Source organism: Apaloderma vittatum, unplaced genomic scaffold (genome assembly GCF_000703405.1).
Source record: "Apaloderma vittatum isolate BGI_N311 unplaced genomic scaffold, ASM70340v1 scaffold30834, whole genome shotgun sequence".
In the NCBI taxonomy this organism is placed as follows: domain Eukaryota; kingdom Metazoa; phylum Chordata; class Aves; order Trogoniformes; family Trogonidae; genus Apaloderma; species Apaloderma vittatum.
The window spans coordinates 40,111-59,482 of NW_009713790.1; the positions used below are offsets into that span (position 1 = coordinate 40,111).

General features: G+C 38.2%; 1 protein-coding gene across 1 annotated transcript in view; it reads right to left on the reverse strand.

Annotated features, from left to right (window-relative positions):
• GRID1 (glutamate receptor, ionotropic, delta 1) overlaps positions 1-19,372 on the reverse strand; it is a gene marked incomplete at its 5' end in the record, with an annotated part of 95,748 nt that overhangs the window by 39,406 nt on the left and 36,970 nt on the right. The window contains 4 exons of the mRNA XM_009868504.1: positions 8,078-8,216; positions 9,622-9,946; positions 11,792-11,989; positions 13,542-13,643. Of these exons, the coding sequence (XP_009866806.1) occupies positions 8,078-8,216; positions 9,622-9,946; positions 11,792-11,989; positions 13,542-13,643 (764 nt within the window). The remainder of the gene's footprint in view (positions 1-8,077; positions 8,217-9,621; positions 9,947-11,791; positions 11,990-13,541; positions 13,644-19,372) is intronic.

Sequence of the window (19,372 nt, forward strand, 5' to 3'; positions counted from 1 at the left end):
AGGAAGTGGAAGGAGCATATGCAATTCTTCCTTTAGCAACACAGTATTATTTCCAGAAAAGTTTCCTTTCCCTCCAGAAAACACAGGAACTAAGAACTTAAAGGAAAGCACTCATGGTAATAAACAGCAGTGTCTTAGTTCGCAGGGAAACTAAGAATCCGCAGCTCCTTTCCCTCCTAAACACTCATATCCTATATCTATTGAAAGTGTTTTGCTATTTTCTTTGTGGGTTGTTTTTTTGGTTTGTTTTTTTTTCATCCTCAGGTATACTTTCTAAATTTCCCTATAAGGACATTAATTTTTTCAAATCTGTCCTTTAAATGGAAAGTTTAAAGTTTCCACCTCATTGCAAGACAGTCTATAAACATTTTAGAATGTATTGGTATTGGTACAACTCTATTTCAGAAGATGAAATAGCATCCTATATATCATTTAAGGTGTTGAGAGTTAAAGGTGTGAAAAAGAATGATCTTCTATCATGGAGACATTTATAAGGGGAATGGCTATTTTAGATTTGAATGAAAATGTCAAAGAGAACAGGAATCAGATTAAAAGTGTTTGCAAAACAATGGAGCTTACTGTCATCAGGGAAAAAAAAAAAAAGGCAAGAGAAACAGGATAAAAATAATGGATTTCAAAAGACCAGACCTCCACAGACCTCAGGAACTGGAGGAAAAAGTGTTTTGAGAAGACGATTTAAAGCATAAAGGACTACAGGAGGGCTGACATTCCCGAAAGAGACCATACCAAAGACTATGTGCAAACTATCTTAATGTGAGGAATCCTAAGAAGAAATTATAAGAAGCTGTTACAATGTCAGCAGGACCTCTTTCAGGACCCAGAAAACCAACACCTTTTTTTTTTTAAGTGATTACACAAAAGCAGTACAATCATTTGACTAAATATGCATACATACTGCAAATGCATGGGAACTGTAAAAATGCAGGGGAGAAAAAAACACATCAGAGAGTAAAAAATAAAGTCTCCTCACAACACCAGTGAATCTAGCTTATATGATTTATGATGTTACTGCACAAAGCTGTTTGCATCATCCCTTGACTGAAGCTCCTGTGTCCACAGCACAGCTGGCAAAAAGACAAATGCCTCTACTCCAACTATCTCATACAAAATTTGATTACACTTGTAAGTCTCATGAAGATATTTATATATTTTCAAGTTCTACCTGGCTCTCTACTTTGAAGATCTTTGTTTAAATACTATTCTGGCAAAGATACATACCATAGAGGCATGTAAGAGTATATATCAGTCCAAAAGGAACAGCAAATATAGCTAGCAGGCAAATACATGGAATAATACACTGACACATAAAAAGCAGTTAGGCAATTATGCACTGTAGGTCAAATAAATATCCACCTCATATAGTGGAAAAAAATAATACTTTTGCAGGAGTGAAACTCAAATACTCAAGCACACTGGCCAGCCTACTTTAATGGTTGTTCCTCATCCAGATTCATTTTCAAAACAGAATTCACCATGAAGTTTTATTTCTTCCTCCTGTTTTTGTCCTTAAAAAACGATGGGTTGAGGTAGTCTTTACTGTTAGGTAATGTCTGAAGCTTTAAGACCATCTCTGTTTGAATTGGTGTAGTAATCATTATTTTGCTTTTTTTAATATCCTGTTATATTAGATTTTATGATCAGTTCATATAAAGCATTAAATCAGCTTCTTTATTGGGCAAAAATCTTCTATTATGGCATTTTGTACTGTTTATCCCTTAGGAGTCAAGTAGAAAATAAAAACCAACACAGTAAGACATAGGTACTACCTGTGTAATAAAAAGAAACCACATACTACAACAATGAAAGTCGAAGTCAGGGGCCAAGGAGATTTAATGTATGCAGAAATCATACAGCTACTCTACTCCATGGACAGTCTGTGAATAACCTATATTAATATGAGAAAATCTGACTTAAAAGACAACTCAATCTGAGTCGAGAAAAAGAGACTGCATATCAAACATGAGATTTGAACCAATCTTTGTAAATTCTGATGGGCTGTTATCAGGGCTGCTGCTTTTGCTAGATTTTCACCTTTCCAAAGCAAAAGAAAAAAATAATGAAAAATCATTTTATTACCTGCACAGATGGTACATTTTGCTAACATCATATCCAAATCATTTTCTTCTCTAAACTATGCGTGCATCTGAATGCTAATGCTTCAACCCACTTAAGTCACAGAAATTCCCAGTAACAAGAACAAGAGATGCTACAGTACAGGTGTCATAAAAGTAGAGTTGAAGAGTGTGTGGAATAACAAACCTCTCGGTTTGTTTTTGACCTCCAATATACACCACATTTCTATAACAGCAACCCAAGAGACAGAATGCATGAAAACTCTTGGTTTTCAGCTGTATATTCTCATTTGGCCCAGAAAGACATCCTTGGGAAACATTTTCACTTATATGCTTGCCTGCTTGCTCAATTACAGGAGCAATTAGGATCCATTTTAAACTGCAGTTGAATGGCATATGCCAACATTCAGAAAGCTTTTTAAATAGCTCCAAGCTTTTGTGAAGCCCCAGGTTTCCCAGGAGCATCCACCGGGAAGCACCATCAATGAAAATTTAAAGAAAAGACAGACACGGGATTCTAGCACTGGCAACCACGCTTTGTCTTGTCCCGAGCAGTGCCTGCGGGCAAATCTCAGCAAGTTCTGGCCTCGAGGGCTGCTGCTTGGCTGCAGAGCAGTGCCCTTGATGTTTCTTTCACGTGGACTAAACAGGGAATGTTCTGGAAAGATAAGAAGGCTTTGAGTTTTTGTCCTTGCTCATTCGCTTGCATCTTTCTTGCACTCCTTTTCAGTCTCCTTTTTTTTATGGATGAACTTAATCTGGTTATTTAATGATTGAAGCTTTCGCTCACAGGCCTTAAATAATAATCACGATAATTATTTTTTATCATGCTCATTCATACATGCCTCCTGCCAGCGTGCCTGAGGTGCTGCGCAGACACTGCAAAACATAGCACGAATTAAATATAACAAAAGAAGAGCTGATGAAATATTTAGAAAGGCACATATGATATTAACAACAGAAGAGCTGTTTTCAAATACAAGGAATTTCAAGACAAAATCACTGCAAATACAGAAAGATTCCTGTGAGGTTCTTGCTATCAACCCTATCAAATCCACTTAACCACAGCAGATGAAACCTTTGTTCATTTCCCTCTAGCTGGCATCTTCAAAATACTTTCCTCATTTTCTTTTAAAATATTTTGAGATTGGTTTTGTTTTGTATGCAACCCAGAAAATGTATCTTTTTTGATACCTGCAGAGCTATTATATCATGGTCATTTTTCTGGCCATCATCTTTAAAGCAGCTGAACTGACAATGTGCCATACAAGATATGAAAAATTTGTTACTCTGTTGTACAGAAAGGGAAACGAGACAGGGAGGAGGCTGAGCTTGCCAAGATCAAACAAAGTTTGTGGTAGAAAAAGAGTTTGCACCCAAGTCTTCCAAGTGGCAAGCTACCACCTCAACTAAGCTTCAGTACATCTTCAGCTGTGACCAAAACACATGAGATGTGGGGATTGAACTGAAAATAAGGAAATCTCAAACCATGAAACAACAGCTGTGAACTTAAAAGCAGATATAACGTGCATTTGTATGCAGTCCATGAATGTTAAGGATCAATTTGATAAAATCTTAAATTTAAACTCTTTTTGACTTCGCAAACAGCCTACTATTTTATGTCCTATTTTTTCCTGCATGATTCTGACCTCCTGTCAGACAAGCTCTCCCAAACCTGAGCCTCAAAATATCTGTGCAGCTACTGAACTGCATGCAGCGTGCTTGTTAACAAGAAATGAACCTGGAAGTTAAGTCACTGCTAATTAAACTCATAATTACAAATGGAAGGCTAGACAGCAGATCCAACGGCTGTTTGAAAATGTAATAAGACAAAAGAAAGAACAAACTCGCAAGTAATAATTTAGCCCTTACTTGGCAGACTGACTCATTAGAAGACTTCTCAGCTGCATATAGTTCTGAAGGCAAACATCAGAATAATACATGCAAATCATTGGGGTTTAAACACATTTTTCAAGGATCAGTACAGGCTCTGAACACTACCTAGATTCCTATTTGAAAACAAAGATTAAGGACTGCTCATTTACAAAGTTAGAATATGGTTCATGGCTTCCCAGCCTGAGCTCCAAAGTGGTTGCCACCAGCACATTCACAAAAAATGCTTTCCATTTCCAGAACCAGGTAACATCTCGCTCCTCTCCCCACATATGATTGAGAAACCTGACTGATGGTTCATTGCCCTGCCTTTGTTCCCTTGCTCTGAGGCTGGGGCAGAGAAGAGGAGAGGAGCACAAGAGGTAATTTGGACAGAAAGCTCAGAGAAGGGATATTAAAAGAGCAAAAAGCTGCAGAAGTACCAACCACAAGCCACTGGAAAAGAGAGCACTGTCAAGGAAGGTTCACACTGTTTTCTGCTATCCTTGGTCTCCTAAAGGGCCAGAGGTTTTGATGTGGGTCCCAAACTTCATATTCTGCCTCTCCCGACCACCCCGTCTCAGTGGGATGGGTGACATGCACACAGGATGTGCAAGGAGCCAGACAGCATGTGCAGATGTGCCATACCAGAAAGCTGGATGCTCTCTTGTCATGAAGCCCTTAGGGGTTTGGGTTTTTCCAAGGAGAAAGATTTTTGTTCTTTCCACAACAGGCATATTTCTTACATGGAATCTGGGCACCTGGACATCACAGCACTTTGGAACCCAACTGCAACTTAGGAAGTCTCCATCAGGCCATACAGAAATACAGGCAACATTTAAAAGCAGCTTTCTGCCATGCCTCCTACTCTGGGTATTTCAGCTGCCTGGGAGCCACAGGCAGTCCCTGAAACTGAGGGCAGGGAGGAAAAGCCTTGTGGGATTTGCCAATACTACATTTCAACAAAAATCATTCCCTCAACAGCAGGCTTTCATCTGACATGCTAATTCTAAAAATCTGCCTTCCAACAGTTCAACTTCGCTTCAGTGAATGTCTCACCAAGCCCCTTCTAATAAATATCATTTTTGATTTCTATGACACACTTGTTTTGCAGTGAAATTGTAGAGGTAATGATCACTGGGTTGATTGACACCTAGTTATTCAATCAAACATACTCCTATTCTGCTAGTCACAGACCACACATGCCAAATTTGATGCTGAAACAACTTTTATTAGGCATTTTGGAGGGATCTTAGGAAGAAAATCAGTCTTGTAATGAAAACCTTAACTATGTTGCAGCTACTGCAGCACCATAACACTATTGTCTCTCCTGCTGGCAATCGAGCAGCAGCAATACTGAACACCAGAGGACTCCTTTATGGAGGGAGAGGTAACAGCACACATTTACTGAGAGGTTGGGGGGTTGGTTTCTTAACAATGGAAGTATACAGACATGGATTTGGTAGTTCTTTGTTGGTGAGCACATTTTCAGCTATAACTCATTGTCCATCTTTGCGTGGGAAAAATGGATTTCATGTAAGTATTCCTTTCCGGGTCCGTGAAAGATATAATGTAGGCAAGCTGAGAGGCAGATTTAGAAAGGCAAAAATAGCCACTTCACATCGTACAATGCTGAAGATAAGTAGTACTGGGATCTGAGGCACCAGGCCATGACATGTTCATGAAAGGCAGTAATTTACTTTCCCAGGAAAAATATTTGTCCTAAATCTGACACAACATTTTATAAGACAATCCCTGCTAAAGAGTGGGGACATGAAAATGGTTGAAAGCTCAACAGCTTCCAGAGAAACTGTTTCTTTACTCCATCTCCTCTCTCCTAAGGCACTAGTAGTTTTTGATGAGAAGGATTAGTCCAGATCTTTCTTCTCTTTAAGAGTAGCAGGATCTTAGGGAGATTTTGCAAAATTTGTAAAACAGCCAAGGTAAGCCAAGACAGGCAAGTCATGGAATCACAGCATGGTAGGGATTGGAAGGGAGCTCAGAAGATCACCTAGTCCAACCTCCCTATCAGAGCAGGATCACCTAGAGTAGGTCGCACAGGAACGCGTCCAGGCGGGTTTTGAATGTCTCCACAAAAGAAGACTCCACAATCTCCCTGGGCAGCCTGTGCCAGGGCTCTGTCACCCTCACAGTAAAGAAGTAGTTCCTTATGTTTAGGATGAAAGTAAAGAAGTATTTCCTTATGTTTAGGATGAAAGTCCCTTAAGTATCCCAGTTATGCCAACCAGTGACCAAATCCAAGAGCTTTCTGACAACTACTATTTCAGATTACATCAGGAATGACTCGAGTGCCTACACCAAAGCATCTGGGACCACTTTAGACACCCCAGGGAATATGAACAATTCACACTGTGGCTTACAATATCTAAGAGAGAACTCTGCCCTTATAGCCAAATAGCTGGAGCATAGGTAGTGAGCTTTATGGCAACTTAAATTACTTTTGTCCTTCTCTGAACTTTGCAGAGTTTTGGCAGGTGCTCAGTAAACCAAACTGGGATTTTCTTCTGCCATGAAGAAATTTTTGAGATCATTATTCAGGCTTTCCAGGTAACAATTTCTATCTTGTATTTCAGGAACAATTCTTTTCTTTGAGCTTTATGTTATGGCCAGGCCTCACAGGTACTACATGGTAATTTTATTCTACTTAGTTTCTTGTGTTATGTCCAGAAATTGCTTGCAGTTCTTATTTCTGTAACTGTTAAAACCACTTATCTTCACCAAACTAATAGAAAATTAACTTAAAAACAAAGCCTGTTATGGTTTTGGGGCTGGTTTTATTATTATTATAACACTATATCCATACAAAGCATTACATTACCTGCAAGTATACAACGGCAAGTCAAAACTGGAAATACTGTTAAATTTGCATTTATGAGAAATACATGTATTTATATCCTTCTGCACAGATACCATAGAGAAGGCAAAAGCAGCTTTTGTAAGTGCCAGCCTCACCTAAGCATCAATGCCTCTGCTTCAGGAGCCAAGCACAAACACTACAGCCTCAGTTTTCCCAGCGCAACTCCAAATGAGCCTGACAGAGTAACTGTGTCACTCTCAAGCACCTAAAATCCTCCTTTCTAGAAGGAGAGCCTGTGTCACAGCACCCATCCCCTGGCCACCTCTCCACTTCTTTGCCCTCAGACCAAACGTGACACTCTAATCCTGCCAGCACCGGCTGAGAAAGACCAATGGCCCTCCCGATGCCCCATGCCAGTGGGAAGGTGGAAATTTCGTCTGTGTTTTGAGAGAAAAAATTACAAGTCTTCAGCTTTTAAACTTCCTGAACAAAAACAAATCACACATACACACACATAAATTGCCACCAAACAACCAAGAGCTGCTCAGAGGCCTGGTTTATTGAAATATTCTCACCGGGTTTGGATTAGTAGGCAAACAGCAAGGGAAAGAAGCCAAAGGTGCAAGATATATTGGGTTTGTTACAGAAGCTGTAATTTATCTTCACAATATTGCCAACACAACTGTAGAGAATTATATATAAATTTAATAAAACAACTGTTTTATTAGATCTATTATGCTGGAGTCAGGTTCAGTTATCTTCTCCTCCCTGAGAAGAAGTTTCCTCTGTAAATAATGTCACTGAATCTGGCCTTTTATATTTTGGTCATTTATATTTTAAAAGACCAACTACACTACCTTACATGCAAATAATAGTATAAACAACAGTGTATATCAAAATATTGAGACCATAAAACTACACACCAAAGGTGAGAAGTGAAATGTTACAGAGCTCCCTAGAGGTGGCGGTTCCCTCCGATGTTCAGCAAAGAAATAAAGACAGCTGAAGCAGAGAGAGCTCTAGTTAAGCAAAATACATATAAACATGAAAGATCTGTCTTCTGGAAAAATACACAATTGGAATGCCACTGTCCCTTCCATGCACCTGTCAAAAATGCTTGAAGGTTGCTGGAGTGAGGAAGAAGGAGGCAGGGGGGAAAAAAACCCATCTGCTGAAAATAAGCAGAATATTTTATTACAGAGTTATCTCCTCCTTGCAAGAATGAGTTCTCAAATGGATAATACCTTTCTGTGAAATCCAGGTTTCCAGCTTCATGTTAAGAAGAGGCTCTTACCTTATGGGATTATCCATCCTTGATACGGTGAGAAATGCTGCCAGGTTTGCTGTGTAGGAAGAGCACACGATAAGGGTGAAAAGCCACCAGCTTCCCATGACAATGCGCATGGCCACAGAATTGACAGTAGACTCACCCCCTACAAATAAAGAGAGAAGATGAGGATCTCAGCAGCTTCCACTTACGATCACCCTCAGCGGGCCCAATAATGTTAAGCTTTGTTGCAGTTATTCCTCTGCATTTCTGCTGCCCCTCCAGACCGCCCTTTCACTGTGAGAAAAATCACTGCTTCCGCTACGACTGACAATTTAAAAATGCTTTCTCCAGTCAACCTCTTGCCCTGGATACTGTTCTAGGAAATCACCTTTCAAAATGTTTCCATTGGGAATTACGAGGATCAAATCTAAAGAACATGAAGAATGTTCTAAATAAAGAAATTTAATGGTGAAGCACAACTAACATGCAGGAATTAAATCATTACAAATGTTCAGAACTGAGGAATATTGTGCTTTCAATGACCATTTTAGATTTGGAAAAATCCCACAAAACTGCCCAATGGTTTGCATGCTATCTGTGCTGTATTTAAATCCGTAAAGACTGAAGCATTAGTGTCATTGCTCGTTACTCTTTACAATATTTTGAACAGCATGAAGATTTCCTCCTAGCAGGCTTCAAGCACACTTATACTTGAACATTGCTGGAAACCAAACTTTACCATACAGCTGGTGCTAGTCACTTCAGCATATGCTTGTGCTAATTTTATCTTACTGTAATTAAACCCATCAGGGATGCCACCTTAATAAAATGAGGGACCAAGTTTCATAGCAGTAGTAAGGATTTTCCAGCTGAAGCTTCATAAGCTTGCAATCACAATGAAAAAAATGTAAAAAAAGTTAACAACATACCCATATGCTAGCATTCAACAAAACCTGTCTTCCAAGAACAGTACTAACATTATAGATATGGGACAAAAATTGTGTGGGTAAGATTTTGCCAACAGTTATTTACAAAAGTAACTTTGTTAATGGCAGCAATTCTACTGAATTCAATAGGATTAGTCCTGTGCCTAGAGATTGCTGCATGTAAAGTTAGTTACACGACTACAAATTATTTCCCTATTCATTTCAAAGAGCCAAAAGATAAACTGTTTCTTCTTAGTTCAAAGCCATATACATTTCTAAAACTAAAATTTTAACAATTAGAAAATGTGACAGTTTCAGAGTTGGAGAACTGTTGCGATTCTGATCCAGGTAGCTCTGTAGTTTATTTACCGTGTGATAATTTTCCAAAAGTGGAAAAGCCTGTTAGGAATGTTTTTTTCTGTATTTACTGAGAGACAGAAAAGCAGAATATAACCCCTCCCCAACTTACCTACTTCTTCCCACTTTTCATCAGCTGGGTTAATAAAAGATATCACCACCCCGTACAAGCTTTCTCTTTCATGTTCAGACCATTCCAGCTGAGACAAACATGTCCCAAGCTGCTTTACCCAAGGCAGAACATTTCTGAACGTTCATCAGCAGTTTTCCCAAGAGAGTACGTACCTTGCTGAACAAAGGCTCCGTAGACAACCCAGATGGCACTGTGGAGGGTGGAGGAAGCAGATGGGCTAGGCTGGGAAGCATTCTGAGCCCTGATTGCCTGGATCCGGTTCAAGACAAAGATCAAGACACCAACGATTGGGATGGCTGCAGCAATGCAAGCCCACACCGCAAAGTCAAAAGGAGCAAAGAGAGAGAAGATGTTGATTTTCTCTTCGGGCTTTTTGATTAAGATCCCCACGGAATAGTCCATGTACCGCTTGCTGAAATCCACAACGCTCTCTCGTTCTGGTGTTATAGTGATGGCTGAGATGGCTAGGTCTGCTCTCTGCGAGACAAACACAACAGATCAGATCTCTTCCCTTCATCAAGAATTTGGAGAACATGGGCCTCATGAAGAAAATTCTTGAGAACCAGGAGACTCCATGTATTTCTTTGTATAGCTTCACACATTTAGAAAAATGGAAATAAATTATCTAAAAAGGAACCTAGCATCAGTTTCCTCATCTGAATATTAGTTAATTGCACTGGTCTAAAGCAGAGGAGTGAAACAACCTGTCAACATATTCCAGAATGAAAGTGTCACCCTAACTCCTCTCCGGAGTGAGTGCAACTTATTTAACCTTTATCCATCGCTTGTTTTCCAAAGGATGCCTAAAAGTCCAAACCATATTAACCTGCTGCGCTGCAAGCACTAAGAAAGAATTAGCTTGTGTATTTGATAGCAAGGTGCGAAGAGCTTATGTTGTTGTTCTCCCTGCAGAGTTGTCAACTTCCCATATTCACAAAGGGATTTCATCTGACAATTGAAGGGAAGATTTTGTTTGTTTTTTACAATGAATTAAGTGATTGCAAAAGCCAGTAACTGGAAGACTACTCCAAAGGCAACTTAGCTCCTGCAACTGCTTTGACCTCAATATTTAAAGTGAGTAAGTTTTACACATAGAGGGTCCTTAAAGAGTATGCAAACTCAATGGAAGATAAAATAGGAGTTAATAAATAAGATTCTCAAAGCTTCTGAAGAGCTGCAATTAGATTTTGATTTTTTTCCATCTTCATTGAAAAAGTTCGCTTCAAAAAATACAAGGTAGTTTTTGCTTCCTATCTATATTTTGTCTGGAAAGTAAAAGAAATGTTATGTGAGGCTGGTCCACGTAGAAATCCTTTGGAGTCAGTAGCAGAAACACCATTTTAAAAATACCATAATAGATATTCTGTTGCTTCAAAGAAAGCAATTTAAAACAAACAGAAAAATTAACATAATTTCTTACTACATTTTCAAATCAATGAAATTCAAACAGCTTATGTCAAGGTAAAATAAGTAGAAAAAAATCTTTATATTTCCTAGTACCAACCAAGAATATTCCATTACCATAAACATGTCTGCCACTGCTTTAATTGCTTCTATTTCTTCCTAAACATCTACTTACCAGATACTGAGCTGCCTGTTTACTAGACAATGAGAAAGTTTTAGCGTTCAGTAATAACTCCACTGCAAAACAAGAACCTTTTCTACAAAGGGCAGCAAAATGGAATATTAATTTCTTTGATTCTCCTTCTTAACATTTGTCCAATGTCAGACAGTAAGAACATTAAAAACATACACACTAATTTCATTCACTGGGAGATCCTAAGCTACGAAGTTTCCCCATTTACTTCAGTGGAGTTAGTTAACTTAGTCCTGATCTGTGAAATTGTAATTAAGAAAGAAATTTGGTCCTCTCTGTTTTAAATGAATGAATAATCTTGAGATCATTTCAAATTCTGGTCCTTCTGAACGCTTCTTTATGGTATATTACTAGTGACACTTTTCCTGTTTTGTAGTCAAACAGTTGATTATTATCAAATGCATTGCCATGAAGTGACCCAAATACAGTTACATCTACAAACAAGTAGCAAAGACATAATGACAAAAATTGAAATAATAGTAATTCATATTTTAAGATGAATACTTTATTTCCTCTCTATTATTTGTAGCCATTCACTCACACACACATACATGTCCCTTCTTCTTATTCTTACAGCTATGTAAACACACAGATTTACACTGACATAATGTTGAGAACAGTTGGGAATAAATAGACTGAATGACTCCCTAGATCCTATCCTGTATGCAGGGTCTTTAATTGCACAGTTTACACCACACTCAAACCACCCATAGTTGTCTGTGTACCTTGTTAATGAGTTCTCCAATCATGCCATTCCAAGAGCTATTTTGGAGCTGCTGTCCATATTTGCCATCAGGAGATTGATATATCTCATACTTGAAGCCCAGATTCTTGGCAAGTGCATCCAGGACATCGATGGAAAATCCTTTATAACGTTTCGGTTGCCCAAGTATGTTCTCCGCCACCATCACAAAAGGTTCTTCCTGAGAACAAAACAATACCTTAACCAATACTTGAAATGAATTTTTTAGTTTGCTTCGCTTGGCAAGAGGACATTTCCTGAGTTAACTCTGGACAATTTAATACAGATTTTGAGCCACTCATAAGTTTCTGAGGCAAAAACTGTAGGTCATGTGGGATACTCTGAGGAATCCCAACCAGGCAGCACTGCCTCAGCACCTGAGTCCTACCCATGGCCTTGGGTTTTCTGCAGTTCTTGAGAAGAAGCAGAGACTCCAGAAGACAATTTAACCCTTCTAGCAGCTTCCTGGTGCCCACAGGGATGAACTGCTCTCTGAACTACCTGTCCTTTCTCACTGACTATACAGAGGGCACGGACACCTATCTTAGTGTTCTAAGTAGCTTAACACAGATATTAAGGTAAGCACATGAGTCCTAGATAGGAACATTACTACTATCCATCTATCTCAGTCCACATCAGATATAGAAAGCCATCTTTTACAGACAACAATTAATCTTTTATCCAGGAGATATACTGAAACAAGAGCTAAACCCACTGCATTTTGCGAATGTTTAAAACTTTGAAAATTCAAACAATAACCTTCATGAGTACTCGTTCCCAGAGTATTTTAAATTAAAGTGCGTTTGGACACCAAGGTAACACAACATTTTGTGGTATGTTTTCTGTCAGGCACGGCTGTCCTTCTCTTCTGCGGGGGAGTGCCAGGGCTGCTGGTGACACAGCCACCACAAGTTGGCCACCTTTGAGACCTGGTACTGACATTCTGATTGAAGGTATCTACTCACCTCTCATGTAAGCTGCAGGATAACCATCCCTGTCACCCAAGAGGAAAGAAAACTGGGAGCTGAGGTGCCTTAACAATCTTTAGCAGTACTTTCAATTTGTACCATGATTCAGAAAAAGAGAAATCAGAAATACAAAAAGACATCGCATTGTGCAATCTGCAAGCTACAATATTTTAGGCAGGAAAGCATTTAAACCCTAATTTGTCCCTAATTTAGCACTTAGCTGACAGGAGCTCTGTTACCACTCTGTATACTAATAGACAGTAGTCCCCAAAGCGTAATGATTTTTTGGAAAGACTATGCCTTTCTAAAAGATATAGCTTATCTCAATGGGAATTTATAAGCTTGATGGAGGAAACACTTGATTAATTTTTACAGCCTGCAGTGTACAAGAGCCAAGATTAGATTATCATAATTGGCCCATCTGATCTTAAAATCCATGAAATGCTGGAAACTACACATCCAAGTTAAGAGTATGGTATCTGGAACGCACCCTGTGCGCTCAGGCCCTGTGCTGGTTTCATGCCCAGTAGGAATTACAATGCAGAACAACAGCATAAGCAAACAAACAAATGTTCTGTATCTGTGACAGTGCACAGCTTCACATAAAATAAAAGGCCAGCCTCTATCTCCTTTGCTTACATAATTGATCATCCAAAAATACAGAACTGAAAATGATAGGGAAAAAATACTGTGGGAAGCGCCAGAAATACTCAGTTCCTTTTTATTTTGAGCATTTTTTTTTCCTGAACTCAAATAGGATCATACCAAGACAGTCACCACTTTGAGTGTCAATCCTTGCAAGTCATTGCCCAGACGTCGTTCTTGTAGGCTACCATTCAGTCCTTTCTCAGAGTCCCACGTTGCCAACTAGAACAGAAAGCACAGTGAGTCTGAAGGACTGTTAGACAGAAATCTTTCAGTATTTACACACATATTTAACAACAGCTTGACTGATTCCAGAACTGATAGAGGGTGAGGGATGTGTGCCTTTTTTTAATGCAGAATCAGAATTAGTGAGATTCAGAAGGTAGACATAAACAACTACCTTGCCTGGATGCATTTTGATCGATGCCTGTAACATAACTGCTGTATTGTCTGTAGTATTTGTCACGTTATTTCACTTCGATCACTCTGATATGACATTTCTCTCCAGTAAATTTATATTGCCTGACAGTCCCCAGGATTATCTGTGCTCTCACTATCCCCTATTTCCCTCTCTGCTCAGATCCTCTCCAACTTTTCAAATCATTCCCTACTGCTTATCAAAAATGGACCTTTTTTCCTTCTGCAAAACGTTCTCGCTCACTTATAGTCATGAATTTTTGACACAGATTCCATGGTATCAAACTGTCTCCTCTCTCGGACTTTCTTCAGATCCTATCTTAAGTCTTATTTCCTTTGTTCTTGCCCTACTTCTACCTCTTCAGTAAAACAATGACAGCCTCTCAAATTCCCAAGCTCCTGACGAACAAATATCACATATCTGCCAGTATTTCATGCATCAGCTAGATGTACCTGGCTGCGTGTTTTCAGGAGATGTCCTTGGTACATCACATCTAAATATTTTGGTTTGCAAATAATGTATTGATTAAAAATCTTTTTTTTTTGCATTTTCTGAAGAGAAATACAGTAAAATTTAATAGAATAAGTCCAATAGAAAAGTCAATCTTAAGTGACCTTTGGATTATTCAAACTAAATATGCTTTTCAGCAGCAGCAGTCAGAGTCTCCTTTTGCCTTCAGACAGAACCCATGGTGTCACTTTGTTCAGAAGAGTCATAAATAGCATCAAGTAGAAACTGTTTCCTTTTTTTTTTCAGCTTTACTCTTAAACACCAATACTATGCTTATATATGTGGAAGCAGTGTTGTTAGCTAAAGGCATGCCCTGTAGAAATCAAACATAGCCCAGGATCTGTGAAATGTGGCTTCGTCCTGCCAGAAGCTAATTTTCATGTAACAAGTCAAAACCTTCCTTGAAAGAACTTATTTCACAGAAAATGCCTATGGCTAGTTGTCCTACATGATTTATTTCTGTGACTTCAGTTTTATCCTAGAGCCTCAAAAATCAAACCAACAAATAAAATGTGATGGGAGAGATCCGTATAGTTTTATTTTTGTTGTGTTGCACTAAACTGATAAACAAGGAACGAGAAAAGAAGGGGACATTCAGTGAATATCCAGCCATCATAACTATCAAAACCGATGTAAATTATTCTATAGTCACTATATCTTCAAAGCTGAGATATAGGAGAGGAAAGAATTAAATGATTCCTGCTTTTATGCCGATGACCTGGAGGATGGTGAAGGAGCATGACTGAATAATATTCAGCTTTCTGATGACGTTCTTAAAAGCTAAAGTATCTCAGATTGAAAACTCTCCCTCTGTGATGCAGGCTTGGAGTGATAGATGAGCTTCTGCACATAAAAATGTCTGCAGCAATACAGGTAGATTCCTATAGTCATAGTATCTTTTAAATTCGAATTTAGATGCTTGCTCTGAAATATGTCAAGATATGTCTTAGTTTTTGCTACTGCCAAAAGAAATTGACAAATTTGTCATCTGACATAAATCAGCGTGATTCAATAGACTTCAAAGAGCAGCACAGGGGCGTGTGTGGTATATATTGTGTCTCAGCCCCATAAAGGAAGTTCACTGCCTAAGCCTTCATCAGCTGTCCTATGCACTAAACATATGGTAAAGATAAATGGAAGGTTTTGGCCAAAATGGCTTGCACAGATCACAGGTGATCATTAAATATTTATTAAAAAATGGGAAGCGTAACACATTCATTTATTACTTCACCACTGGTGGACTGACATTTCAATTCCTTCTGCCACTCCTTTTCCTTTCAAAAACTCTATCTCACTTCATATCAAGGCCTAAGACTTTGCATATACCCTGTGTTTCACATTCTGCACTAACTCTAAGCATTCCAAACAGCAACTGGAGAGATGCCAGCGCAACACCATAAATTTATTCTTTTTATTCAAAAGCAACAAGACAAAGAATCCTCTTTTATGCAGTAGGGGTGAGAGTAAGGAGAAGGAGCATATTGAATTTTAGCACAGAACTCCATAGTGTTCTCTAAGCAGGCACAAACTTTTCAGTCTCCAAGAAGCAAACTATGCAGCTGAAGTCAATAAACGAAACATGAGGAAAACCATTTCCAGAAGGGATTTTTTCCTGTTCATCCTTGTGCTTCAGAACATTTAATTTGTTCAGAAGTGTGTCAGTTTTAACTTCCATTTCTTGCAGATGGAATTTTGTTTATAGGTCCGATGTATTTACAGATAGGCCTATCAATTTGTGACAGCTGACCTGCCAGGATCAGTGCCTGCGAAACTAATTTCCAGCACTGTTAAACACAATGAGTACTGCTGTTATTTGATAAGGCCGTTAGAGTCTCATTCATTGTAGAAATATGTACCATGATTCAAAGGTTATAGCATGACCATCAGCTGATAGGAGATAAAGGGCTTTTAGATCTGGTTATGATAAACAACTGCTTGCAGAATCAGCACTTCTAGGTTATATTTCAAATATCAAGGGTCTCTGAAATATATATTTAATGGCAGTCTGAGTGGGGTTTTTAGTTCTCAAGTTACTCGGTTATGGGAGTTCAAATTTTGATAAGAGTTTCTTTATTAAAGCTTTTCCATTTCAACCTTCTTCCTAGCTTCTTTCTGAAATAGCCATGTTTCCAGGAATTCTATAGTTCCAGCCATATATCAGAAGTGCAACCACCCAGTAAAGACAAAATAGAGAAAATAAATGTGAAATTCAGAAAAAAAGGTAATTTGTTAGAAAATTCTGACTCCAGACATGCTTCTGATCTTTGTCAACGTTTACTTTGTTTTCAGCCAGAACTGAAAGAAAAGCTTGGACAGAGAAAGTCACAATTTTAATATTGTTTTCAACCTCCACAAGCAATGCGTAACTCCAAAAATGCATACTCAATGCACACACAAAACAATTACATGGTTGGACAACCTCGGAATGTCAAACGATAAGAATATCATCCAAAGTACATCTCTTGAACCTGCTGTTCAGAACTTTGTCCTGAAAGGTACTGATATCTGCCAGGACCTTCAAAGAAAACTTGATCTCGATATAACTTTAGGGTTCCTGAGCTCTCGCTGATAAATTAAACGTCAAATTCTGCATAGGAGTTTCATGATTTTCTCAATGACGCAGCTGCTGGCTGCCCAACACTTACTTCAGGGGTTAGTTCCCCAGGGGAAATCACACTGAGATGTTGTGGTAAACTCACACCAGCGAGTATCAGGAACAACGCCAGAGAACTCTGAAGACTGTCATCAGCACAATGAGGCAGACAATCCTTCTGCTCAAATAAATCAAGGCTGCATGCATTAGACACTGATTTGCAAGGTTTACTACCTCCTGTGAACTTGATCAATCATATTCAGAACCTGTGTGCCACTTCCTTTAGGAGATGAAACTGATGATAAACTCATTTATTTATTACACACCTGTTTCTCTGCAAAGGCTGCGTGTTCATGCTATTCTATTACACCATGATTACATATTCCTTGAACCAGGAACTTAAATTTACTCTGCTGTGAATGTTCACACCACTGGACTGTGGTAAATGTCTGTCTCAGACCTAAACAAACAGGGATGAAAATTATCCCAAACCACTAGTAAAAACACTTAAAAACCAACATTAGCATAAAAAGTGAAAAATTCGTAACAGTGAATAAGATCATCTGCACAATTTTAGTTAATGCAGCAGTAGCTACTGTCCACATAATGCATGTTACTGCTATCTAACATAATTTTAAGTACAATACTGTCCTAAACATGATCTACTTTTCAGGGAAAACATGATTCCCATAAGAAATAAAATAAGATAATTTTCAGCAGATATATAGTAAAGTTTGAAAGGGCTACAACCAGTCATGGGCTACAAGCACGTATCCTCTATGTTACCAAAACCTGAAAAATTTTATCTGGCGATTCCTTTGGAGCTAAGGTTATGCTATTCAAACAAATTAAATTTGGGAAGCCCTGTCTTGAAACCTGAAAAACTTCTGACAGCCAGTAAATTGAAGAGAGCGCGAGGCAGGCAGTTCTCGTGCCATCAGACAAAACACCTGCGTCAACTCAGAGCACATTTTCTGTGAATATGAACGCTGTTCTGTACATGGAATTCCATGAATTAACCTATGCCACTTTCAGTCTGATAACGCTTTTAGATTAAAGTTGAACTGGAACAGATTTCACTAGAATGACAACTTGTTTCTTAAACTCCAAGTCAAAATAATGTGTAACAAATACGAAATCCTTGTATCACGTACACATGTATGTTGAGGCCTCACTCCATTTGCCAGTCTTGCAATATGGCTAAACACTTACTGAGAGATTTAATATTATAAAACCAGATTTTAAGCAAACACAATAATAATAAAAAAGCCTAACAAAATGTAAACATGACAACTAATGTTTACAAGAGACAAATACGAAATAAGGTAATGGTCCATTAAATAAATGGAGCAAATTGGATATTCCTCTGCTTAACATCTAAGGAATAAAAATAGTGAATAAAACAAATTGTTGGTAAAACAAATATTTACATTTTTTTAAAATGCAGTATATCAGTAATCTAGAGAATTTTCTTTAATTCAGTATCATTCACAACAAGGTATTAGTAGGACTGAGCGTAGGATTATGTGTCATTCTTAAAGAACTGACAGGATTTCCTGAGCTAACATTTCCATTTTTATGACTGGAGTTGCCTTGAAGACATAAAAATATTTCCTTTGAAATATGGAATCATAATTAAGAAAACCTTAATAAACATTTTGGACTGCATATTTTTATAATCCAAAATTATATAAAACAGGATTAGGAAAATATAAAGATATTGTTACAGTTGCTAGCAAATCCAAAGAAGGATAAAATTTATTTCTGTAACAACTACATAATTATTAGGACTATTCTAACAGTTCTACTCTAAAGCACAAGTCATTGCTAGGGGTAAAATACTGGACAAGATCAGCAGCTGAAGTGATTTGAACTATATTTTTTAGTCCAGCATAACTTGACCTTGTTTGCAGCGAAAAAACTGCAAGTCATCTATGCACACTGATGTGACTGTTGATGCTTTACTGAGCCTTTAAGAACGGGAGATTTTCAGGAGGAAGAACACAGTTTATTCTAATTTTAGGTTTTTTTCCAAATTTATGGTGCTATATAAATGATAATAAAGCATCTCTAGAGAATCACAGGAAGATGAGCAGTAGGCAGCAAGACCTTATAATGAATGAGTCATTCTGGACAAACTTGACTGCTTTTTCAATATTACTGCAGAATTAATAGGTAGCTCCAATGAAGACAGTATACTTTTACCTGAATTTTAGCTTTGTTTCATACAGAGTCTTGCGAAACCTCACCTAGGACAATTTGAGTTTCTGTCATGAATAAGTACAGTATTACGTGATTTATAGACTAGCCTCTAAGCAACAACAAAGAATGACGTATCAAAATGAGGAGAGTAGTTCTGAGGTAGCTTAGAGCAAATCAATAGTAAGATCTTATTTACTTAATAGCTTTCTTTAATGATTTGGAACAAGA